Source organism: Heterodontus francisci, chromosome 5, assembly GCF_036365525.1.
Source record: "Heterodontus francisci isolate sHetFra1 chromosome 5, sHetFra1.hap1, whole genome shotgun sequence".
NCBI classification, from domain to species: Eukaryota; Metazoa; Chordata; class Chondrichthyes; order Heterodontiformes; family Heterodontidae; genus Heterodontus; species Heterodontus francisci.
In genome coordinates this window covers 148,793,351-148,819,961 of record NC_090375.1, presented here as the reverse complement: position 1 = coordinate 148,819,961, position 26,611 = coordinate 148,793,351, and the positions used below count along the sequence as shown (strand labels likewise).

Sequence of the window (26,611 nt, the reverse complement as noted above, 5' to 3'; positions counted from 1 at the left end):
GTCCTTAAAGGGACAGGGACCGTGGCACCAGACAGTTGATTGCCTCTGTGCCATAAAATGCAGCTAGGGGGCCCCAAATGGTCGAGACAGTATTACCCTCGCCTTTCTGGCCCGGCATCGGGTCCTCCGCCAACTGCATAAAATTCGGCCCAGAGAAACTCAATGGAAAAATGGCATTGTACTGGAGGTTGCCACGATGAATAAAAGTAAAACAGCACCTGCTTGGGACACTACACTCTCTTTGACCACAGAGATGAAGTCCTTTAAAATATACAAACTGGGTGGTTTTATTTTAATAAAAAAAAGTCAACAGATGAAACTCTCCGCCGAGCAACATCGAACTGGGCATTGATCTATTGATTGAAAGGCATGGCTGACTCTAGTATCAGATCCTATATTAATGACTGAATAATATTCCTCAATGTAGTACCATACCTATATTGCTGATTAAATAATATTCTTCACTCTAGTACCAGACCCTACATTACTGATTGAACAATATTTTGATATTAATACCACATCCTACATTACTGATTGACCATTATTCCTCATTCTAATACTCTTCTACTTTGCTCATGATGCAATATATATCTGCAGTGTAAATAAGCTTATTATAGGCAGCAAAAAATCAGTTGAAGCTCAAGTCAGTCCTTGATATTGACAGCCAAATATATCGTCAACATCTGACAGCAAATTACCCTCTTATCATTGTTAGTGAAAATAAGGCGCTCAGATATAAAACAGATCAAAAATGCTCCAGTATTACCGACAATTTTTTAATAAGCTGTCAATGTTAGATAATATTTTAAAGCAGATTCAGTTTGGAAAGAAACTGCTGATATATGAGCACAGTCATATGGTTCCTGATCAATCTCAAGAAGAAAATTTCAGGCTTATCATTCAGTAATTGTTGCTTACCTTGCAGGTTTTGCAGTGGTAATGTCATAATGCCTCCGGCGGTAGCTGCTGCAACCAGACCCTGGATGTTGGTTAAATTGGCAGCCGGCAGTGTGAGGACGAGACCCTGCTGGTTGCCAAGCTGACCAGCCATATTAAATGGTATGAGGATTGGCTGATTGAGGGCAGGATTGCTTGCTGGCATCACTCCTGCTACGGCTGAGGCCAGCTGTTGTGCTGTCAACAATGGCTGGAAAGAACAGAAAGAGTAATTTAGCAATTCGTATGAATATTTCCCATGTTAAATGGTAGCTACAGTTTGGCCACATTAATGCTCACTGCCTGTCAACATCGTCTTATTGGATCAGTTTCGAATACTTCAAATGTACAACACTTGATTCAATTTCTTCTTAAGTCTAGGCCAGTGGTCTCCAACCCTCAATGCTTGTGTGACCTGCCCTAGATATGCCCCTGATCTAATGGGCAGGTGGAGAGACGCAGATTTTGAGACTGTTGTGCTTCATGCTAGAGGGTTCTGTAGCAACTTGAGCAGTTGTAAGGCTTTTAAACATTTAAACAAGTGTAATTCTTTAAATTACATAGTAGGTTACAAATTAAGGCTGTAAAATAGAAATTTATTGCAGGTATTTAATTGACTGTTGGGTAATATATTTAATTATTCAGCTTATTACTAATGTAGACTTAAGACAAGTGACATAAAAACAGAAATGCTGGTAATACTCAGCAGTTCTGGCAGCATCTGTGGAGAGAGAAACAGAGTTAACATTTCAGGTCAATGACCTTTCATCAGATTATTAGACTCATTAGATTTCCAGCATGACCTAAAATGACCTGTTCAGACCCTGCACAATGAATGGACTCCACAGTTTATGCTAATCTATCTAATTAAAAGCAAGAAAGGCAGCCAGCTGTAATTGGAGCAGATTATAACAAATTCCGATCCAAACAATCATGCTCTGATAAGAGAACGTTTGTGTTCATTCACAGGGATCATAAAGCTGAAAAATATCCACTCTATGTAAATTTGTAACAAATTTGAAAACTTGAGTATTGCTGAAAACAGACATTTTGTCGAAGCTTTTCGTCTCGCACTCATCAGGACAATTCGCAAGATTAGCAATGTAAGAGAAAGCAACATATTTATACTGTATGAGAAAAGAGTGCTGATTGGTTGGCAAGTGGACAGTGATTGGAGAGGCGTTGCCATGGAGAATGCACCAATTTGTGGTGAATGACAGTTAACTGTCAAGCTTTGTTTGAAATTTAAACCAGGCAGCTTGACCATGATTGGTCAAGGCATTGCCCTGAGGAATGAACCAGCGAATGGCTGCCACTTATTTTGTACACACACAATGTACACAAATTGCGCCTGTTTGAGTTAAACAAAATAATGAGTGAGTGTATCCTGGCATAAGTGCTGGGGGTTGCACCCACTGTCACTGACCCTGCCGAAGCTCTTGGCCCCAGCCACACAAAGTGGATCTTTGGTGCTTGGAGGGGATGTATCTTGGGCACCAATCATGAGAAGAGGGCACATAGTGCAGCATAAATGGAAAACTAGGGTTGTGCTTGGCCAGCCTTGTGAACAAAACAAATCAGCTCTCCATCCCCACCCAACCCCATGACCCATTGCCAGTTGTACTTTACCTTCAGGAATTCAAGCCCTAATCCCCACCTGGATTACCCCTACCAGTGGGGCCTACTTGCACACGGACCTGTTCTCCTTCCATGTACCTGTCTTTGATTTTACGCTGGGTCCCCTGTAGGCTCTGAGACAAACCGACCATGGCCCCACGATCTCGGACATTGAAGCCCAAGTAAGTCACAGATGGAGGTTCCACTCCTTATTAGGCCCTGTGGAAACTCCCAGTAATGGTGGAAACCTGGGGCAACCTGAGCTGCATGGGAGACTGTTGGGACCTTTGAAGAATTTGGGTCCTAATTTCCTAACCATCGTCAAAGCTCCCTGTTGAAAGCAGGACTCAGAAAAATTCTTCTAATTCTCCTAATAGATTGACACCTGACATCAAGGAATTGAACTTCACAATGAGGCATGTATCATCAGGCATATTACATAGGCTGTTATTGGGTCAATGACTGTTGTGGCATTAGAATTTTGTTAAGATTGGAGCAAGTTGTCTGATTCCGAAAATCTGCACACACACATGCATGCACGCTCACACACAGGAACTCGCACACACACATGCATGTTCACACACATATAAGCACAATCACATACATAGGAACTCACATGCACACATGTGTGTTCATACGCACACACACACCAGTACACTCACACATGTGCATGCATACCCATGCACACATGCTCATACACACTTACACACTCGCTCATTCATGCTCATACAAATGCTCGCATGCACACACACAGACACAGGCATAGAAATCGTTATCACTTCTTATTAGTGTATATTCTTTCTAAGAGCAGCTTCATATTTCATTTTACAAATTCAACATGCAATATAATACTGATAAATGTAGGATCCCTGAATGTACTTGCTACTAAATTGCTCCCGTGCAGTAATAAAAACCTTAGCCTTAAGCCTTGGTGTTTGTTCAGTGTAAAGAAGGTGTTTATTGCCTTGCACATGATGGGATTTCAAAGTTCATTGTTTATAGTTATATTACTTTCTCTGCATTGTTATTCAATGACACCACTACAAAGATGCTGCATGGCCCTTTCTTATTCTGTAACTCAGTGCAGGTGGTTTTACCTGTATTCCAGGTAATTTCCATGTCAACAAGGAGAATACCAGGGGCTATGAAATGCATTCGATGAAGGCCAACACCTTTTCAATAACTCAGTTCTAAGAAGGTAAATAGCACAATAATGCTAACAATCACTGAGGAGACTGGCACTAAACATAACATGCACAGGATGTTTTGCATCATGTATATGCAGAGTAATGCCTCATGAGGTCACACTATGGCAGCTGGAATTGCTTAATTAAATGATATTATGCCTAACCTTTCATTTTGATATAAGCAAATTAAATCACAGCACTACTCTTAACCTTGTTCCCAGTGCTGCACTGTAATAATTTGTAATACATATATTAATAGTGTATGAACATAAAGGACAGATTTTTTCCTCGATAAATCCCAAGACAAATATTAGTTTTTGAATAAATATAGAAAAGAATGGATGAGATTCTCCCTCTGAAAGAAAATGTTTGGCTGGTGGGCAATGACACATTCCGCTGAAAACAGCTGCTGTACCTGAAAGTGCAACACAGGGTTACTTAAAAGAGCATGTTTGAACGTTCATTCTCAAACAAAATCTTCTGCTTCCGCCATGAATGGCTGTACCATGGATAAATTATCAGCCCAATAAAGTAACAATCGCTCCGCTCCGGTTGATCAACGTGTACGCCCCGGTACAACGCAGCGAGCGGCTGACCGTCTTCCAGCAGCTCCCACTGCTGCTGGCGACGTCCAGGCCGGTCATCCTAGGCGGTGACTTCAACTGCATCATCAATGCGGCTGGACGATCCGGCAGTGACGACAGCAAACTGGACGCTACGTCCAGATTCCTAATAGAAACAGTTAAAGATGCCAAACTGCACGACGTCTTCAGCAAACCTGCAGACGGAGCGCAGCGCAGATACACATGGTCAAGATCGGACGGGTCTGCCCGTTCCAGGATTGACTTCCTGTTTGTGTCCCGTCCCGTCACGGTCGGATCCACCGACGTGAAGTCGGTGTTCTTCTCCGACCACTGCCTCTTACTGGCCGACTGTCACTTACAGGACAATCAGCGGGTTGGCAGAGGGACGTGGAAGCTCAATGCTACACTTCTGACCCCAGAGAATGTTGAGGAACTCAAAAGGGATTACAAAGGTTGGAGGACCGTGAAACCCCTCTTTGAGTCTCCAGTTCACTGGTGGGAAGCGATTAAGGAGAACATCAAGAGGTTCTTCATCCGCAAAGGTGTTCAGAAGGCGAGAGAGAGACAGAGGGAAATGTCCCGACTCCAGAAAAGTATGCAAAATCTGCTCCGGTTGCAGTCAATAGGGGTCGAGGTCAAGGAGGACCTCCAAGAGGTGAAGAGCCAGCAGGCCTCGCTCTTTGCCAAGGAGGCCTCCAAGATCATCTTCCGGTCCAGAGTCCACTCCATCGAGCAGGATGAGACGTGCTCGCGTTACTTCTTCCAAAAGGTACACAGAGAGAGCTCTGTTATCAGTAGCCTGAAGGAAGAAGATGGCTCGGTAACGTCTTCGCAGTCCGACATACTAAGGATCAGCAAATCCTTTTATGCTGGGCTGTATGACGCGAAGCCCACAGACAGCAGAGCCTCCCAGTCCTTCCTGTCATCTATCACAGAGGTCTTAGATGACAGCAGGAGGGAGAGACCGGACAAGCCGTTAACTCTGGACGAGCTGACAAAGGCCGTCGAGTCCTTCGAGACGAGTAAAACTCCCGGAAGCGACGGCTTACCGGTCGAGTTGTACTCGGCCCTGTGGGACTGGGTTGGCCCAGACCTGCTGGAAGTATACGAGAGTATGCTCCTGGCCGGCAGCATGTCAGAATACATGAAGAAAGGCATCATCACCCTCATTTACAAGCAGAAGGGGGAGAGGGCAGAAATCAGAAATTGGCGGCCCATCTCACTGCTTAATGTTGACTACAAGATTCTGTCCAAAGTCATAGCCAGTCGAGTCAAGTCTGCTCTGGAGTTGGTGATCCACCCCGATCAGACCTGTACTGTACCCGGCAGGAAGATCTCTGATAGTCTCGCGCTACTCAGGGATACGATCGCCTACGTACGGGACAGGAGGGTGGACACCTGCCTCATCAGCCTGGACCAGGAGAAGGCTTTTGACAGGATATCGCACACCTACATGATGGACGTGCTTTCCAAAATGGGGTTTGGGGAGGGAATCTGCAATTGGATCCAACTGCTCTACACAAACATCAGTAGCGCAGTCTCAATCAATGGGTGGGAATCGGAAAGTTTCCCGATCAAATCTGGAGTCAGACAGGGCTGTCCTCTCTCCCCGGTCTTGTTTGTTTGCTGTATTGAACCCTTTGCTGAGTCTATTTGGAAGGATGCGAGCATAAGAGGGGTGACAATCCCAGGCAGCGGAGGCACTCAGGTTAAAACCTCCCGGTACATGGATGACGTCGCCGTCATCTGCTCGGATCCGCTGTCCGTGCGCAGACTGATGAGCATCTGCGACCAGTTCCAACTGGCCTCGGGAGCCAAAGTTAACCACGGCAAGAGCGAGGCCATGTTCTTTGGGAACTGGGCTGACCAATCCTTTGTCCCCTTCACCGTCAGGTCAGATTACCTGAAGGTGCTGGGGATATGCTTCGGAAGGGCCGGGGCGTGCACCAAAACCTGGGAGGAGCGAGTAGCCAAGGTACAACAAATGTTGAGCATGTGGGGGCAGCGATCTCTCTCCATTGTGGGTAAGAACCTGGTCATCCGGTGCGAGGCGCTCACGTTGTTGCTGTACATGGCGCAGGTCTGGCCCATACCCCACTCCTGTGCTGTGGCGGTCACCCGAGCCATTTTCCGCTTCATCTGGGGATCTAAAATGGACCGGGTCCGGAGGGACACGATGTTCAAATCTCTGGATAAGGGCGGGAAAAATGTACCCAACGTGGCCCTCATCCTGATGACCACCTTCATGTGCGGCTGCATCAAGCTGTGTGTAGACCTCCAGTACGCAAACTCCAAGTGTCACTACGTGCTGAGGTTCTATCTGTCCCCGGTGTTGCGAAGGATGGGCCTGGTCACATTACCGCGGAACGCTCCATGCAGTTGGGCCGTGCCGTACCACCAATCCTTCGTGGAGCAGTTTCTGCGGGAAAACACCTTTGACCACCGGTCCATCAGGCAGTGGTCTGCACGGAATGTCCTCAAGGCCCTACAGGAAAAGGAGACGGTGGATCCTGTCGGATGGTTCCCCGAGCAGACCGTCAAAGTCATTTGGCGGAATGCCTCATCACCAGAACTTTCAAACAAGCACCAAGACGTAGCTTGGCTGGTGGTGAGAAGGGCCCTCCCCGTCAGATCCTTCATGCACACCCGAAGTCTTGCCCCCTCCGCACAATGCCCCCGCGGTGGCTGTGGTGGGGAAGAGACGGTTGCCCACCTCCTCCTGGAATGTGTCTTCGCAAAGCAGGTGTGGAAAGAGATGCAGTGGCTTTTGTCGAGGTTCATCCCAAGCAGCTCTGTAACACAGGAGTCTGTGCTCTCCGGGCTGTTCCCAGGGACGCACACCGAGACAAACATCAACTGCTGCTGGAGGACTATCAATTCGATGAAAGTCGCCCTTTGGTCTGCCTGAAACTTGCTGGTCTTCCAGCGCAAAGAGTTGTCCACGACCGAATGTTGCAGACTGGCACATTCCAAGGTCCAGGACTAAGTGCTGAGGGACGCACTAATGCTTGGGGCAGCCGCAGCAAAGGCTCAATGGGGAAAGACCACAGTGTAAGGTCCCCCCACCAAGCTGAACTGAGGGGCTGGATCCATGGGAAACCCCTCGAACTGTATCGGGAAAATTCTGTGTGCTGTAAATGTAAAAATGTATATGGCATGACAATGAAATGGAAGGGTTGTGAGGCAACTCATGATTGTATTGAAGGAAACTGATCATCTTTGCACTGTTTGTATTTTTTGACTTGATGCTGTTTTAAACTGTTTGGGAATGTAATTTTTACAGATTTTTATGAATAAAGTATATTTTGGAAAAAAAAATAAAGTACCAATCCCCACCCTTAGCACTGCTCAACATCTGAGGAAAAACTGGAAGCTGAGACGCACTCGGTGCCTGGTGTGCACAGTACTGTAAAGTGAGCTGGAGAAGCACCTGTGAAATGTGTGTTAATCTCATTGTGGCTCTAAAAATAGGACAAAGCCTCATAATGCGGAGAGAGCATCCGAAATGTGACATGCCATGACAGAATTGTGTGAAGTCTTGTAGCCAGATCTAGAAACTGCATGCAGGAAAGGGCCAGCTCTTTCACTGCCTGCCAAGGAACTGCAGCTTTGCATTTCTGTGCTATTGGGTGCTTCCAAGCAACAGAAGGTGATATATGTCAAATCTCCCTACCTGCATCATGCAACTTGCCCATGGAAAACAGGCAGCAGCACAGTCAGCACTTTTACCATCAAACTAGATTCCCACTGTGCAAGGCATCATTGATGTAATGCATGTAGTCATATTAATGTCTCATGCCTAATCCAACTAAAAGCTCACCACCCACTGCCCCCAGCTTTACATCAGGACCAATTAATACCACAGTTATTTCTCCTCAGCTACTTTGTTCCACCCCATCTCAAATAAGGTCCCACCACACATTAGAGTAATAGTTAAACTAAATTTGATGTATGCTAACATTGAGTGCTGTAGGTACATTCTATGGGGACAAAGCGCGATTAACTCATGTCCGTTCCTTCCAATGCAAAGCTCATGCTGATGGCTGACTTAATTGATTTTAGCATGGAGTTAGCACTAAGCTCACTGTTGAGTGGTTGTGTGCCTGAGCAGGGGCAGAAAAGTCATGAAAGGCTAGCACAAGTTAAAGCCAGCCTGCACCTCTTAAAGGGGAGGTGCATTTTAGCTGCAGCAGGTGTTGGAAGTCATTCTAAAAGTGAGTTTGACCTAAGAAAAACACAAGAATGACACAATATGGCAGACAGCGTACTCCAAGGTTCTCTGACACAGCACTGGAGAACATGGTGCAGGAAGTGGAGAGGAAATGATCCTCAATCCACAGGGGACCAGGAGACCCTCCAGACACCATGAAGGCAGTGGGAGCAGACAGCTGTTGGAGTCAATGCCAGCAGTGTAGCCTCGAGAACCTGGATGCAGTGCTGCTACAAGTTCAATGGCCTCATACAACTGGTCAAGGTCAGTGAATGCATCTTCAAATGTCATATCTCACCAACTGCACCACTAGCCTCACACACTGCTCAATTCACCATATCCCCTCTTCACCCATGTATCAACAATTCCTAACAATCACAACTCATTCTTCAGATTCATAGCTTGATCTTACCCTCACACACAGCACTGCTGCAAGCCTCACATCTATATCTCACAGCTTGCACACACTGCCAGCTACTCAATCATGACAGACACCATACTGTCTGACACACTTCGCTCTCTCTTGCAGACAAGGTAGTGTGCCATTGAAGGAAGCAGCACCTTACTGGCAGGTACAGGCATGGCTGCATGTCCTCATCTCCCTGGAGGAGACAGTGCTTTGCATCATTGGAGCAGCCATTGTTGAAGCCATTTTCAGCAGTGGAGCTAAAACCATTGACGATGAGAATATGCTCATATTTCTCACATCCCACTCCCACCTCATCCCACAATCTCTTCTGATTTACAAGACCAGATGGTTTAAGAATGCACCTCTTATTCTCCCTGCTTCTCTCACCAAACCCTATCCTTGAGCATTTTTCCTTTCAGATACCCAACAATTGTAGCCCGGCCAGGCAATGGTACAGGAGCAAGAATGGAAGAGGCAGAAGAGACTGATGATAAAGAAACACCATCACTTGCTCTGACACTTACAGCCACCAGCTCAGATACTGACATGGCACGCACTTTAGAGGGTAGCTCAGAGGTGGGATCTGCACATGGAGAGAAACTAGGCAAGGCCGGCCTGCAGATAGGGCAGGGACAGCAAGGACAGCATTGGTGTGAGCTCACTGGAGGGTGAGGTCTCATACAATTCTACTGCTGAGGACTCAAATAAGGACTTCGAGGAACAGCGTACAAAAAAAAGGCTGATGGGCATCCACACAGAAATGCTTGAAGCATTGGCACTACTGCCAGAATGCCTGTGGTCACTGTCAAGGAACATAGAAGAGTCTGACACCAACACTGCGCATGGCTTTGCACAGAGCTTGGAGCCCATCCTTTTCAGCATGTAAATGGTGGCCAATTCTATTACCACACTTGTGGACCCAATGAGGACGCAGCGTCTGATGCTCGGCATTTCAGCTTCCGTTGCAGAACAAACAGAAGCTGCAGTGGAAGTTCAGATTGAAGTTATGCAAGCTCAGCTTGTTGTGATGCCCGTGCAGCTTGTTGCCACGCACACTCAAACTGCTGCCATCATGGCTGTAGAAACCAGTGTTCAAAGGGGCCTGCCGGGTCTCACAGCAGTCCAGAAATCTGTCCATCAACACCTTGCTAGGATTACTGAGGCATCACCTCAGGGACTGACAGTGGTTCTGTGGTGCATGAATCTGCTGTCCTCTCTTAGGATGTTTGCATTCCTCCTCCCATCACCACTGCCACTCAGCCAGTGCCCTTTCTGTTGCTTATCAGCCAGCCAGCCCAGATTGCTGCTGTCCATGCCGAAGTGGTGCAGTCTGAAGCTGGGCCTTCGAGGGCCAGAGCTGCTCAAGGTCATCCTGCCAGGTCATCTCTTTCACTAAAAGTTAGCAGCCTTCTGCCAGCTGTGGTGCAGCCACCAGGATAGCACTGTATAGGAGCACTAGGACAGGCAAAGGCACATGGAAGACAGGCTCAAAGGGAATGTGTGAGGGTTATTAGTTGACTTTTGTATGGAATGTTGGTTTAATTTATAAAGTTGGCTTGGAATGTTTGTTCTGTGGTAGCTTTTATTTCAACATTGTGGTCAAGAGTTCGCTGTGATGGTCAGCAACAGAGGGAAGGGAAAGTGTGGGACTGTTGTTGGATGATGAATTGCAGTTGCATTCATTCCGTGATCAGCTCAGCTGACAGCATGTAACGTGATTTGACTCTAGAGATGCCATTTTTAACCTCAACGCTCTAGCTAATAGTTACACAATGATCACTATGGTGACCCCGCCACCATCCCGCTTCTGCCGAAATTTAGTCTGGAGCGGGAAGGCTAATTAAGGTCCTCTTCCCGCCACAGCCGCAATTAACCATGCAGCGGGCAGCCCTGTCGTCACATGGGAAGTACAGCTCGAAAAACCGTGTGGGCTGCTTCCCGGCTGTGGGTGTGGTGGGGGTGGGGTGGGGGGGTACGGGTCCTTCATTCAAAGGCACTTACTGCCTGAACAAGGGACCTGGCATCAAGAAGGGTGGGGCCCACTGAGGGCCAACCCCTGCCCTTGCTGCCGAGCCCACCTCCACATCCTCCCCAGCGACCCCCACCCCGCGAGACCCACCCTCCCTGGCCTACTTTAAGACTGGTTCCAGCACCGCTCCTCGGTGTCTGGTCACTGCAGCTACAGCAGTCTCCAGGGTGACCTCCAGCCGACCTCTGATTGGCTAGCATCTCTGCAAGGCTGGGACTTCCAGTGATAGGATCCTAAATTCTAAATTCAGCAGGCATTCCATACAAGAGTCGACGCTGCGATCTCGGCGTTGGTTTCCCCCAGTGTCGAGACCCCCACTGCCAGCATAAAATTCCGTCCTGTGATTCTAGTTCCTAACTGTGAGCTCCTTTTTGTGTTCTCAGTAGGAAGAAAAAGTACGATAGGTGTATACAGAGTGTCAGCATCTACTTCCACAGAAGCACAACACATTATAATTCAACACAGGATGATAAAGTACTGTACAATCCTGTACATTATAATACAGCACAAGACCATTAATTATAATATGGTACAATACAATAAAGCTTAGTACAATACCATTGAATACAATATGACAGGTGTTCTCAACCAAGGGTCTGTTGCCCCCTTGGGGTCTTGAACGTTTCAAGGGGTCAGCCAATACACGTCGCCTTGTCATTGGGATAAAGATTTATTGCGATTAAAAAATATATTCAAACCGAGTCAGTTCTAATGAACAGTCATCGATCTGAAGCATTAACTCTGTTTCTCCCTCCATAGATGCTGCCAGACCTGCTGAGTATTTACAGCATTTTATGTTTTTATATCAGATTTCCAGCATCTACAGTATTTTGCTTTTGTACTTGAGGAAGTGGATTGGTCGGAGTGCCTGTCACTCAAAGTGACAGAGGGCGGTTTCTGCTAAGGTGCTGCTGGGGAATGGGACTGATCAGATTGCCTGTCACAGCCATCAGCTTCCCACTGAGAAAAAGCATCTTTAATCAGAGATCCCAGGGAACAAGTGGGGAAGATTCTAAAAGCAATGGAGACGAATCTTCAAGTTATTCAAGAGAATTTAAATTCTATTAAGGAGAAGGGTTCAAAGATGCAGAAACAGATGGAGCAAAAGGATGGGCTAACATTTCTGAAGGTGAGGGATTATATTGTGGGTCAATTCAGTGAAACTTCATACAGTCACAAATAACCAATGATGTTTTGACTATTCTGGGATATTTCTGCTATTGTCACTGAACTAGCCTTGTTCCACACTGGGTTGAATTTTATGCAGGCAGTGAGAGTCCTGACGCCAGGCCTGAAAGGTGAGGGGATCCCCGCCTCGGCCATTTGGGGAGCCCTGGCTGCATTTTACAGTGCACAGGTAATTAACCATCCGGCCACTGCTGGTACTGCAGTGGGCCCAGGACCAGCACCAGTGCTGGAGCCTCGGAGAGGGGGTAAGTGGGGGCAGGCTCACCAGGGCCAGTCAGGCAAGGCGTGGCGAGCTATGGGGGTATGGGGAAGGGTGGGTTTTTGAGAGCAGGGAGGGTGGGCTGCTGGTACAGGGGAAGCCTTTGCTGCTGCGGGCCCTCCATGGGGCATAAATTGCCCAAGCAGGAGGGGCCTCCCCCTCACCAGCCTCCACGGAGGTCGCCTGGTGTTACTGGGTGGCCTTCCCACGTGGCGGAAAGCTCCCCTGCTGTTGGCAAAATGCCATTGGCAGCGGGATAAGGCCCTTTAGGCCTCAATTGACCTCTGGGCGGGAAGGCTGTCCTCGGACTTCCCTGCCCCTGAAAAATTGTATGTCATAAGGAAGGCGACAGGCGCTCCATCCCCATCTTAACATGCAATTTTATTGGCTCCCACGCCACCCTGCCCATCTCTTGAGGGCTGATAAAATTCAGCCCACTTTCTGCAGAATGCCAGGAATGCACCCAGCCTCAACAACAAAAACATGCATTTATAGAGCACTATTAACACAGCAAAATATCCAAAGCTGCTTCACATCAGCATTATTAAACAGAATTTGACACTGAGCCAATATAAGGAGCAATTAGTACAGGAAACCAAAAGATTAATTGAAGAGGTAGGTTTTTTGGAGCTTTTTAAAGGAGAATAGAGAGGTAGAAAGATGGAGAGGTTTAGGGAGGGAATTCCAGAGCTTTGGGACTAGCCAGCTAAAGACACAGATGCCAATGATGGAACAATGAAAATCTAGGACGCACATGAGGCCTGAATTGGAGGAGCACAGAGATCTCGGCTGGTTATAGGGGCTGGAGGAGGTTATAGATACAGAGGGTGATGTGACCACGAAGCCATTCGTAAACAAGACCCAGCAATAAGTTTCACAATAAGTAACTAAAACAAAAATAATAAGAAATATGTATGTGTTTAACTGTATAACTAATATTTATACAAAAATATACTTCTGTTGTGTTACAGGGGATCCATGGAATTTTTATAACATGGGAGTGGGGGCCTCAGAAGCACAAGATTTGAGAACCTCTGCATATGATACAGTATACAAGAATACAAAATAATGAAATATAATGGAACGCAATGCAATATAGTCCTGTACAATACACCATACTCGATAGCACACAGCAACACAGTACAGGAAGGGGTGCAGGGTAGATTTACTGGAATGATATTTGGACTCCAATGGTTAAGCTACGAGGAGAGATTAAACAAACTAAGGTTGTATTCCCTGGAATTTAGAAGGTTATGGAGTGATATGATTGAAGTTTTCAAGATATTAAGGGGCACAGATAGTCAGATTGGGGGAAACTATTTCTGCTAGTTGGGGAGTTGAGGACTAGGGGGAACAGACTAAAAATTAGAGCCAGACCTTTCAAGGGTGAAATTAGGAAACACTTCTTCGTGCAAAGGATGGTAAAAGTTTGGAACTCTCTCCCACGAACAGCAGTGGATGCTAGATCAATTGATAATTTTAAATATGAGATTATAAGATCTTTGTTAGCCATAAGTAATGAGGGATATGTGGCAAAGGCCCATATGGATATGGAGTTAGGTCGCAGATTAGCCATGATCTCATTGAATGGCAGAACAGGCTCGAGAGGATAAATGGCCTATTCCTGTTCCTATAATACAGAACAGTACAATGTAATACAATGCAGTACAATATGAATACAGTACAGAACAATGAAATAACATAGAATAGTGCAATACAGAACAGTATGATCCAATACCATTTAGTACAATAAATGCAGTACAGAATACAATACAGAACAGCACAGTACAGCACCAAGTAATACAACACAATACAATAGGGGCGGCACAGTGGCGCAGTGGTTAGCACCGCAGCCTCACAGCTCCAGCGACCCGGGTTCAATTCTGGGTACTGCCTGTGTGGAGTTTGCAAGTTCTCCCTGTGTCTGCGTGGGTTTTCTCCGGGTGCTCCGGTTTCCTCCCACAAGCCAAAAGACTTGCAGGTTGGTAGGTAAATTGGCCATTACAAATTGTCCCTAGTATAGGTAGGTGGTAGGGAAATATAGGGACAGGTGGCGATGTGGTAGGAATATGGGATTAGTGTAGGATTAGTATAAATGGGTGGTTGATGGTCGGCACAGACTCGGTGGGCCGAAGGGCATGTTTCAGTGCTGTATCTCTAAACTAAACTAAACAATAGAGTGTGACAACGTTCACAGCTCAAACCCAAGAGTAATATGCCATTAAAATTGTAGGGAGGCGTTGGCAGAATGGTAATGTCACACGACTAGTAATCCAACACCCAGACTCGTGCTCTGGGGACACTGATTTGAATCCCACCACGACAGATGGTGAAATTTGAGTTCAGTTAATAAAACATCTAGGCTAATGGTGACCATGAAATCATTGTTGATTGTTGTTAAAACCCATCTGGTTCACTAATGTCCTCTAAGGAAAGAAATCTACTGTCCTTACCTGGTCTGTCCTACGTGTGACTCCAGACCCACAGCAATGTGGTTGACTCTTAAAAATGCCCTCTGAAATGGCCTAGTGAGCTACTCAGTTCAAGGGCAATTAGGGATGGGCAACAAATGCTAGCCTCACCAATGACACCCACAAATGAATTTTTTTTTTAAAAAGAGCCCCAAGGAAAACTAAACTCTGTTCATATGTCTGTTTAAGAGTTCTATTTGGGTGAGAATAACACATTGGATAGAGATCCCCCATAAACAGAAAGAGAAAAACCTTGCCTTACAGGAATGAACTTGCCATCTCATACAAACTAGGAGCAGGAGTAGGCCATTCGGCCCCTCGAGCCTGCTCCACGATTCTATAAGATCACGGCTGATCTGTTTGTGGACTCAACTCCACTTTCCTGACTGCCTTGTTTGTCAAGAATCTGTCTACCTCTGCCTTAAAAACATTCAATGACCCTGCCTCCACTGCTCTCTGGGGAAGAGAGTCCCACAGACTCACAATCCTCTGACAGAAAAAGTTTCTCCTCATCTCTGTCTTAAAAGGGAGACCCCTTCTTTTTAAACTCTGCCCCCCCCTAATTTTATTCTCTCCTACAAAGGGAAACATCCTTCCAACATCCACCCTGTCCAGTCCAGTCAGGATCTTATACCTTTCAATAAGATCACTTTTTATCCTTTTAAACTCCAATGAATACAGACCCAAGCTGTCCAACCTTTCCTCATAAGATAACCCTCTCATCCCAGGCATCAGTTGAGTGAACCTTCTCTGAACTGCTTCCAATGCAATTATATCCTTTCTTATATCCAATGTTTTCCAAACAACAACAAGAAGTTGTATTTATATAGCATCTTTAATGTAGTAAAGCATTCCAAAGTGCTTCACAAAAATGTTTCAAATCAACATTTGACACCAAGCAACATAAGGGGATATTAGGGCAAACGACCAAAAGCTTGGTCAAAGAGGTATGTTTGAAGCAGTGACTTAAAGGAGGCTAGAGAGGTTAAGGGAAGGAATTCCAGAACTTAGGGCCTTGGGAGCTGAAGACTCAGCCACCAATGCTGGAGCAATTAAAATTAGGGATGCACATGAGGCCAAAATTGGAGGAGTGCAGATATCTCAGAGGATTGTAGAGCAGAAGAAGATTATGGAGATAGGGCATGCGAGGCCATGGAGGGATTTGAAAATAAGGATGCAAATTAAAATTGAGGCATTGCTTAAATGTAGGTCAGTGAGCACAGGGGTGAAGGGTAAATGAGATTTGCTGAGAGTAAGGATACAGGCAGCAGAGCTTTGGATGAGCTTAGGTTTGAAGGGTGGAAGTTGGAAGGTTGGTCAGGAGTGCAGTGGAATAGTCAGGTCGAGACATAAGAAAAGTATGGATGAGAGTTTCAGCAGAAGATAAGCTGAGGCAGGGGCGGAGTCAGTTATGTTACGAAGGTAGAAATTAAAGGTCTTAGTGATGGTGCAGAATTGTGGTCAGAAGCACATCTTGGGGTCAAATACAACACTAAGGTTGTGAACAGTCTGGTTCAGTTTCAGACAGTTGACAGTGAGAAGCGCTTGGTAGCTAGGGAATGGACTTTTTGGCGGGAACTGAAGACAATGGCTTTGGTCTTCTCAACATTTAGCTGCAGGAAATTTCTACTCATCCAGCACTGGATGTCGGACAATCAGTCTGATAATTAAGAAGCAGTGGAGGGTCGAGTTAGGTGGTGGAGAGGTAGAGCTGGGTGTTGTCAGCGTCCAGGCAGCACAAGAGAAGAAATAAATTGCTTCCCCCTCCCAATAGCATGTTCAGTCAATTCGTGTTAGAAATGATTAAAGCATTCCTGGGCAATTCAAAGTGCCAGTTTAGATGGTTAAAAGATATTCTCAATGGGCTGCATGGTAAGTATAACTTCAAGGAGAATGCATCACATTTCAAAGGCTTCTCTCAGATCCAACTGTTCAATATTTGGATCCAAGACAGAACAACATTCAATAATTTTCTTGAATAAGTTACCAATTGATTTAAATTTTACAACCTATGCATAAATGAAATATGGTGTATACATTGGAATGGTGCAATATTATAGCCACGGCTCTTACACAGGTCAGCTAAGATTTTACTGTTGTTCAGAAACCCAAGTAAAGGGCCAAGGTTCATAGTGCAGAACACTAGTTTGATAAGTAAAAGGCAGAGATGATAAGACAGATCAAGAAATAATAGCTTAGTATTTTGTAGATAGCACAAGAAAGGGCAGACCAAGGGAGGTAAGGAGTTCTATAGCTTTGAGGTCGTGGGAGACAATGATTTAGAATTGGCCCTGTTGTTAGTTTTGAGTTCAACACAGTGAAGATGCAGGGAAGAGGTTGAATATGTACGGATTTGGAGTGTAGGAGGAACAACAAAAGAAAGTTTAGAGAAGCAATGCCACACACAGTATGTAGTACATAAGAATAAGGACGTAAGATTTTTAGGAAGAAGACTTTTAGGGTCAAAACAATCTCACCCAACCACCATCCCACCATCTCCCTTCTTTCTCCAAAAACACATCTGAATGCACTTGAGATGTATGGCATCTACTCACCCTTGTCCAGAATATGCATGTTTAGTCTTTGTACACCTACCAAGATACATCAACAGAGACTTGCCTCGATCACCTCAGACTCACAAGGAAGGTTCTGACTTATTTATGCTGTCTTCTTGAACAAGACATCCAGAGAAATTCCACCACAGGGCCATTCTGTCCATGGCTGTGAACACAGCATTACATTTCTGTGCGATCAAGATCTTTCCAAGCCATCACTTGCATTTGCCAGATCAATCAGTCTTTTATGCAGTAATCATCAATCACCTGCACCTTTAGGAAATAAACTCTCAAAAGCCAAAGCAGCAAATCACAGCAATGTCTGTTTTATATGGGTTGAATAGTAGTAATGAAGTAAGCAGGTGGAATATAAACACTGACTTCAGTGTGGAACCAATTTACACGCGATTGCATGAAATTAGTAACACAGCTCATAGGCCTCCAAAAGCTTTGGGAATGTTTTTACTATTAAAGTCAGGTCTTTATGTTTCCATTGCTTGCATGTACTGACTGGATTCCATAAATACGCTTCTGGGATGTATGGTTCTTCTCCCAAAGCCAACCACCGCTGAATAAGCCCATTGATAGGAACTGTATTCCCCTGTCCACCATATTAGTAATGTTTGGAAAGTTTCAAGCAGAATATTACCTACCTTTCCTGAAACCATACTCTCCTTTCACAAGTTGTGTCTTTCTACATTTTAAGGTACTGGTTCTCTTGAGGTCATTTCAAAGGTATTCTCTATAGCAGTGGTTGAAAATCACTAGTCTATAGTTTTCATGTATGCGCTTTGATGCTCTGTTTAAATATCAGTTATGTTAGTCACTTGCCAATCCTTATGAATCTCTCCCGAATTTATTAAACATAAAATGATGTGAGTTCAAGCCTCATTAATTTCAACAATCCTGAAACAAAGGTGAAAACAGGCCATCAATGTTAACCCTACTTGTGAGACAATGCAGCCTCATGCACCAACTCCCCTGATGCTAACTCCTGGCAGCGGAAAAAGCCTGTAACCAATTGTTGGAAAGACTCTAGGACATTCTCCATCCACAGAGGTAATTAAACAAGCTCCAGGTTTCCATGGCTTCCCAAAATGCATTGTTGAACATCCTTGAGCTAATTCCTCCACGGCATGCCAAATGACCTTAGGAACAGTGGACCAGAAAAGACTATTTCATCCATCAGGGCACTCCCAAAGGTCATGGACCTCCCAATGTTTTCACTTCTACCCTTCGATCAGCTTAACTGCCAAAAATGCATCTTTACTCTCCTTCAGATTGTAAGGCTCTCTGCTTGCATATTTTCTAAGACTTGTGGGCCAGACACTTTTACTAACATTTCCATCAACTCCAGCTGGACTGAGTGGTAACCCCAACTCCATCATGAATAGTTGTAAATAAACCAAAGCATTATTTGTGCAGCAGTGCAATGCAATGCCTTTTGAGAGTCATTTTGCAGCATCAAAAAGATGGCAAAATAATTGCCGTTGGTTGTCATTAGCTTAACGTTCCCCCAGCATGGCTGGCAGCAAAGATTTTGGAATGGAAAGGCTGCCCTGCTGAACCATATGGACTAAGAAGACCTCATGCTTAATTCTCGACATCTGCTGATTTAAGAGATGCAGCAGCAGCTCAGCTACTATAATAGACTTGAGATCTTGGCTTTAACTAGTTTGGGAACATCATCACCTCCAAGTTTCCCTTCAATTTACTTGACTTCAACATATATCACTGTTCCATCATCGTTGCTGGGTCAAAATTCTTGAACTTCCTACATAACAGCACAGTGAGAGCACCTTCACCACAAGGACTGCATTGGTTTAAGAAGAAGGCACACCACCACCTTCTGAAGGGTAAATAAGGATGGTTAATAAAAAGCTTCCAGGCTAAGCAGGGGGGGAGAAAAGACAAGTCAGAGTTCCCACTTTGATTTCCAATCAGTGTCCTTGTTGGTCCGGGCAAGTGTATTGATGTTGGGTGAAAACACAATCACCCAACTGTGAATTCCACACGAATGTGCAGCCAGCCATTGTCCAGGCTTACATCTGAAGAAAGGTCACTTCCAAGACATTGGGGGGGCTGCTGCTGACTGTAGAACTGTACCACATCAAGAATCTGCACTTTCAGGAGAGCAAGAAAGAAACCTGAAATTATAGAACTGTGGGATTTGTTTCTTAACCAATATTATCCCTGGCATACCTCTCCTGAAAACATATCCCCAGCTCATTGGCTTTTAAACTAACCGTAGTGCTCCCTAAGGATTCCCTGGCTGAGAATAGCTCGTTCAGCGCAGACGAGGGATTGAACCTGAAATCTTTTTGGATGGTCAAGCTTCCCCTTTCACTGATAATCAAGTGAAGGAGACTTGAGTATCTTCCCCTCTACATTGCCTTCATAGATCTCACCAAAGCCTTTGACCTCGTCTGCAGACGTGGTCTCTTCAGACTACTAGCAAAGCTCGGATGTCCACCAAAGCTACTAAGTATCATCACCTCATTCCATGACAATATGAAAGGCACAATTCAGCATTGCGGTGCCTCATCAGACCCCTTTCCTATCCTAAGTGGCATGAAACAGGGCTGTGTTCTCTCACCTACACTGTTTGGGATCTTCTTCTCACTGCTGCTCTCACATGCGTTTAAGTCTTCAGACGATGGAATTTTCCTCCACACAAGATCAGACAGCAGGTTGTTCAACGTTGCCCGCCTAAGAGCGAAGACCAAAGTATGGAAAGTCCTCATCAGGGAACTCCTCTTTGCTGATGATGCTGCATTAACATCCCACACAGAAGAGTGTCTGCAGAGACTCATCGACAGGATTGCAGCTGCCTGCAATGAATTTGGCCTAACCATCAGCCTCAAGAAAACGAACATCATGGGACAGGACGTCAGAAATGCTCCATCCATCAATATCGGTGACCACGCTCTGGAAATGGTTCAAGAGTTCATCTACCTAGGCTCAACTATGACCAGTAACCTGTCTCTCGATGCAGAAATCAACAAGCGCATGGGAAAGGGGTCTGCTGCTATGTCCAGACTGGCCAAGAGGGTGTGGGAAAATGGCGCACTGACACGGAACACAAAAGTCTGAGTGTTTCAAGCCTGTGTCCTCAGTACCTTGCTTTACGGCAGCGAGGCCTGGACAACGTATGTCAGCCAAGAACAATGTCTCAACGCATTCCATCTTCGCTGTCTCCGGAGAATCCTTGGCATCAGGTGGCAGGACTGTATCTCCAACGCAGAAGTCCTTGAGGCAGCCAACATCCCCAGCATATACACCGTACTGAGCCAGCGACGCTTGAGATGGCTTGGCCATGTGAGCCGCATGGAAGATGGCAGGATCCCCAAGGATGCATTGTACAGCGAGCTCATCACTGGTATCAGACCCACCAGCCGTCCATGTCTCCACTTTAAAGACGTCTGCAAACGCGACATGAAGTCCTGCGACATTGACCACAAGTCATGGGAATCAGTTGCCAGCGATCACCAGAGCTGGCAGACAGCTATAAAGGTGGGGCTAAAGAGAGGTGAGTCAAAGAGACTTAGCAGTTGTCAGGAAAAGAGCCAGCAGTGTAAGGAGAGAGCCAACTGTGTAACAGCCCCAACAACCAATTTTATCTGCAGCGCCTCTGGAAGAGTCTGTCACTCTAGAATTGGCTTTTATAGCCATTCCAGGAGCTGCTTCACAAACCACTGACCACCTCTAGGCACTTACCCATTGTCTCTCGAGATAAGGAGGCCAAAGAATATATGCAGGATTGGGGAAGGTTGGGAGTGAAGTTGGGAGCAAATGCCTAATGATAGAACAACCTGAATTTTCTTAATCATTAAATTAATAGCACTGGTAAACATAGGACTTAGGGCCTGCAGTAGTGATATTCCATAAACTCGGTGTATTATTCTAACATAATCTCATTCGAACATATATGCCCAGCTGTTATTTTCAATTAGCAGTTGGTAGCAGGACTCAAGTAGGGTTCCTCTACTAGGTGTAAGTGCCACTTAGTCACTAGGCTTAGGACTTGCTGTAGGCCAAGTGTTTACCATGTTCTTCCCAGAACTTAAGCTCTGTTTGTCTTTTTTTCATAGAATCATACCGTACAGAAGGAGATCATTTGATCAATCATGTCTGAGCTGACTCTTTGAAAGAGCTATCTAATTAGTTCCATTATTTCCCCATTTTTCCTTTTCATGTATATGAAGATTCAGAGAAACATTCAAAGGAGCAATAGATGAATCTTTGAAAGGAAATCATTTACAGGGCTATTTTGAAAGAGCAGGGAAATGGGATTAATTGGATTGCTTCAGCAAAGAGCCAGCATGTGTACAATAGGCCAAATGGCCACCTTCAGTGCTATATCATTCTCTGATTCTATATCCAATTCCCTTTTGCAATTTACTATTGAATCTGATTCGACCACCCCTTTAGGCAGTACATTCCAGAAAATAACAACTCACTTACATGAAAAAAATTCTGCTCATTTCCACCCCAGTTCTGCAACCTGTGTCATTTGGTTACATCAGTGAAAACAGTTCCTTCTGATCTACTCTATGAAAACCCTCCATTAAGTTTGAACTCCGGAATCTCTGGTCTCTCCAAATAAATGAAGTCCTTCACTCTCGGTACCTCTGCACCCTCTCGAAAGCCTTGACAACCTTCTTAAAGTGTGGTGTCCAAAACTGGATACAAGACTCCAGCTGAGGCCTAACCAGTGTTTTATAAAGGTTTAGCTTAACTTCCTTGCTTTGGTACTCTATACCTTTATTTTTAAGCAAAGGATTTTTAGCAGCCTTGTCAACTTGTCCTGCCACCTTTAAAGATTTGTGTTTATGAACTCTCAGATCTCTCTGCTCATGCTCTCCCCACCCTCACACCTTTAAAATTGTACCATTTAATTTATATGTTTTTTCCTCATTCTTCCTTCTAAAATGAATCAATTCACACTCTACCTTAGAACTGTCCCTGAAGATAAACTTTGTGGGCTGATGCTGCTCCTATTTTTCATAATGGAGGGTTCAACTACCCACTGCTCATTATTTCAGAACCAGGATAGCCTTGTAGTTTGGGCACCCAAAGCGGCACTATGTCTGCAATGAAATTCCCAAAAATCCCCCTAATATCTTCCTCCTTTTAGTATGGATTCCAGGAATTCAGTGTTTGGGAACTGAGGGTCCTGGCTTTATGCTGCTCTCATACAAAAGCAAAATACCGTGGATGATGGAAATCAGTAATAAACATAGAAAATGCTGGAAATACTCAGTAGGTCTGGCAGCACCTGTGCAGAGAGAAACAGAGTTAATGTTTCAGGTGGATGATCTTCCATCAGAGCTTTGTTCCTTTCTCCACAGATGCTGCCAGACTGCTGAGTATTTCCAGAACTTGCTTTGTTTATGCATTTGTATTCTGTAGACCAGCAGCAGATCTGCAGACCTAGTTTTACCTTGGAGTCCATATGTGTAATTTTATGAAAATGCATTCCAGGCACAGAGTCTCATACACCAGGAGTACAAAGCAGCTACGTGCTCCATCATGCACACTTGCAAATGGCAAGGCTACCTACCAGCAGTTTAATTTTGTAGAATTACACCTTATGGGCTGAATTTAATGATCTCGCTGCTGTTCCCGGCAGCAGGCGTGCAAAATGACAGCGGTCCTGCTTGCCATGTGAGCGGCTGTACCGCGATTTAACATAATGGAGGCAGCCATCTCCCCCAATCACGTGGCGGGGCTGGCAAGCAAGACACCATTCACGGCATCAGCTGATCTCAGAGCAGGTGCTGGCATCATGAAAAACCTGCCAGCCCTGCATTCACCCTCTCCTTAAATTCTATGGCAGCTCAGTCATTGAAAACGTCTGTACATTGACACTATTATGACCATGTGAGGAAGGTGTCTAGGGGTCCCTTTTAGCTTTCACCTAGTCTTATTGTAACAGGGTTTTGTTTTTAAACACACTGGTGTTTTGAGCTCCCCCTTGGTGAATCCTTGTTCACTACTTTCCAATTATAAGGCAAAGAAATGAGCACAAACAGGCTTTCTTAGGTTTAAAGAAGAAAAGTGAAATTTATTAAAACTTAATCTCTAATTTGGTTAACGCCTACAGATACACGCCACACCCCACGCTAGCATGCATACGCGATACGCACAAGCAAATAGTGACAGAAAAGAGCAGAAGAAAAATAGAGAGGTTTGAGGCAATCTCTGATGAGGGGATTTTGTTACGGTTCTTCGAGCTCACTGTAGTCCTTGCTTGTAGCTAGATCTTGTTTTTCGTTGGGGCCCAGTATTCTTCATAAACCTTGTTCACTATAGCAGACTTTTCTCTCTTGGGGTTCATATGTGTTCAATGGTTTCCGAAGCTGGTGAGAGCGAGATGAGAGCAGATAGGAGAGAGGTCTTTTCAGTCCAGGAGCAAACAGCTTTCTGAGTTTTAAAACTCTGTGGCAAATTCAAATTCAAAAAACTCCAACAGCCAGTTAGTTATGTGACTATAATAAAAACAAGAAATGCTGGAACCACTCAGCAGGTCTCTTTCCACAGATGCTGCCAGACCTGCTGAGTGGTTCCAGCATTTCTTGTTTTCATTTCAGATTTCCAGCATCCGCAGTATTTTGCTTTTATTATAGTCATGTGACTAGACTGGTCTGACCACATCTGTTTGTGTATTCAGCCATCTTAGCAGTTAACCTGGAATGCTAGCTTCCCCACCTTCAAAGTCTGGTAATCAAAAGTCCATTGTGGATTAAATCGGAGCAGGGAGTGGCCCCTTTGTCCTGTCCAAGTACTGTCTGTTACTATGCAAATGTCTTTCCAGTCAAGGGTCTGGTGTTTTTTTAAAAACAAGTTCTTTCTTTACTCCAGTAAGTTTGAAAATCAATGTTCATGTGCCAAAATTAATGTGTCTCATTCTTGGCAGGTGTGGGCCTGCATGACACATCCACACCAAGGGGAATGAAATGCGATTTGTAAGAAAAAGGTGCATTTCATTAAAAGGTTTAAGAGAAATATCAGATACAGAAAGAAAAGCCATGCATTTCTCTCATTCATTTCCATTCATTCATCGATGTTAAAGCCTATTAGAATTGTCTTTTCTGGGTGCCAGTGCTGCTTTAATCTCCCGTTATTTGCCATCCCAGTAGCCATGTGGTTCTTTGGGGAAACCTTTCTTCAGGTTGCCCATTGCCATGACTGCCTAGGGTTTTGTTCTTGTTGAGGTAATGTTTTTTTCCAAGAGAGATAGTAGTGGGCGGGTCTATCGTGAATGCTTTTTCAGTGCTTTGCTGAGTCATGCAAAGACATCTGACTTCAGGGTGGATCCCTATTTCTCTGACTGTAGGGGAGGATTCTTTGTTAACCTCCCCTTTGTTCTCTGGGGCACTGCTACCTGCAGGTATGTGTGCAGACTTGACTGCACTCTCCTGTGGCACTTTGACAAGGTGGGGCATCATCCTGAAAGTTTCTGTGCCCCCGAGAGGTCCCTCTTTGTCTCTGCAAGTTCTTGTAAATGCTGTTAGCAACTCTGGTGAGGTGCTTCTAGAGGCTGCATTTACATAGGAGGATGTGGGGTCTAACTTTTCACATTTTATGGGGTTGGCTGACCAGACAGTAGGGGTTTCCATCCGGCATTGCGCCTGGAGTTCCTTTAACCTGCCCTCTTGGTCACTTTTTCCCCTTCTCTTCCTACGTGTGCCTGCCTGTCCTCTTTTCTTCTTGGCGGCAGTCCCTTACAGTTCACCAGCCCTCTGCTGGAGGGTCCTCCCAACACCGGTACAGGACTCAGGGGTGCAGGTTTCACTGTAGGTTGGGGTTTCCCTTCAACCTGGCACATGTGGCAACTCCTGCAGTACTCCACCACATCTTTGTGGAGTTTTGGCCAGTCAAACTGCTGTCTTATGCAGGCTTTGGTCTTTCGTATACTGGCATGTACAGCCACTGTAGTCTCATGGACCCTTCTTAATATTTCTCCTCGGTACCTCTGTGGCACCACTAACTGGTGAACTACTGCCCACTCTTTGCCCTCAGATCTGTGAGGAGGCCTCCATTTCCTCATCTGTACCTTATTCTTTAATTAGTCGCAATCGGGGACTCCCTCTGCTTCACTTTCAGATTGGGCAGCCTGTGCTAACTCTCGCAATACTGGGTCGGCTTGCTGAGCCTCACCTAGGGAAAATCCATTTAATTCCCTGCGTCTCCTAACTTTCCAAAAAAGTCTCAGACGGGGAGACTTCATGATCATCTGCCTGCAGTGCCAATGCAGTCTCCTCTGGGGGAGCTTGTTTGATTATGGCCTGATCCACTATACATTCAGGGACTCTGCAGAGGACTGTCTCCTGTCACTGCCCTGTTTATCTGACCTCCTGCGGTCTTTCTTTCACTACTGGGGGGGCTACCACGTTCACCCCCGCCAGATCATTACCTAGGAGCAGGTCAACCCCATCCACAGGCAAACTAGGGACAATCCCTACGGTCACCAGTCCCAAAACTAGTTTGTATTCCAGGTGCACCCCATGTACAGGTACAGGCATTCACTGCCCTCCAATACTATTCACCACCATTGTGGTGTTCACTGCACTTGCTGGGGGAAAGGTCAGACCTTTTCCCAGTAAAAGGGATCTAGTGGCCCCTGAGTCCCTGAGAATCACTATGGGTTTGCTTGCCTCACTCGAGGGGTATGGGGTTACTTTCCCTTCAGACATAAAACCCTGATAACCTTCAGGAATCCTTTTAAATTTTCCTGCACTGGCCATAGTAAGCTTCCTGGGTCTCACTCTTACTGCAGTTAAAGTCACAGCTTGTTCTGCTGTGCTTTCCATCAGGGTCCCGTCTTCACTGAATGGGTGTCCCCTGATTAACCCTACCAGTTTTCCCTTTCGTTTCCGGCAGTCAGCTTTTAAATGTCCTGCTTTCTTACAATGGAAGCACACAGGTCTCTGGGTCTCACTCTTGCTCACAGCACCTTCCTTTTTGGCTGGAGGAGGGCCCCTGTGTCTCCTGCTTTCCTTTCTCTCCCAGAACTGCCTGGGCAGATATCAATTTCCCACCCTTTGTCCTGTTCGGATTTGTGGGGGTGATTAGGAAAGGTTCTCCCCTGGGAAACGGACATATAAATTAAAGCAAACTCATCAGCCAGAACAGCCGCTTGCCGGGCTCCCTGAACCCGCTG

General features: G+C 45.5%; 1 protein-coding gene across 1 annotated transcript in view; it reads right to left on the bottom strand.

Annotated features, from left to right (window-relative positions):
* The window catches only part of pou6f2 (POU class 6 homeobox 2), an 812,705-nt gene that overhangs the window by 454,398 nt on the left and 331,696 nt on the right, over positions 1-26,611 (bottom strand). The window contains exon 4 of the mRNA XM_068032227.1: positions 919-1,147. Coding sequence (XP_067888328.1) covers positions 919-1,147 — 229 coding nt within the window. The remainder of the gene's footprint in view (positions 1-918; positions 1,148-26,611) is intronic.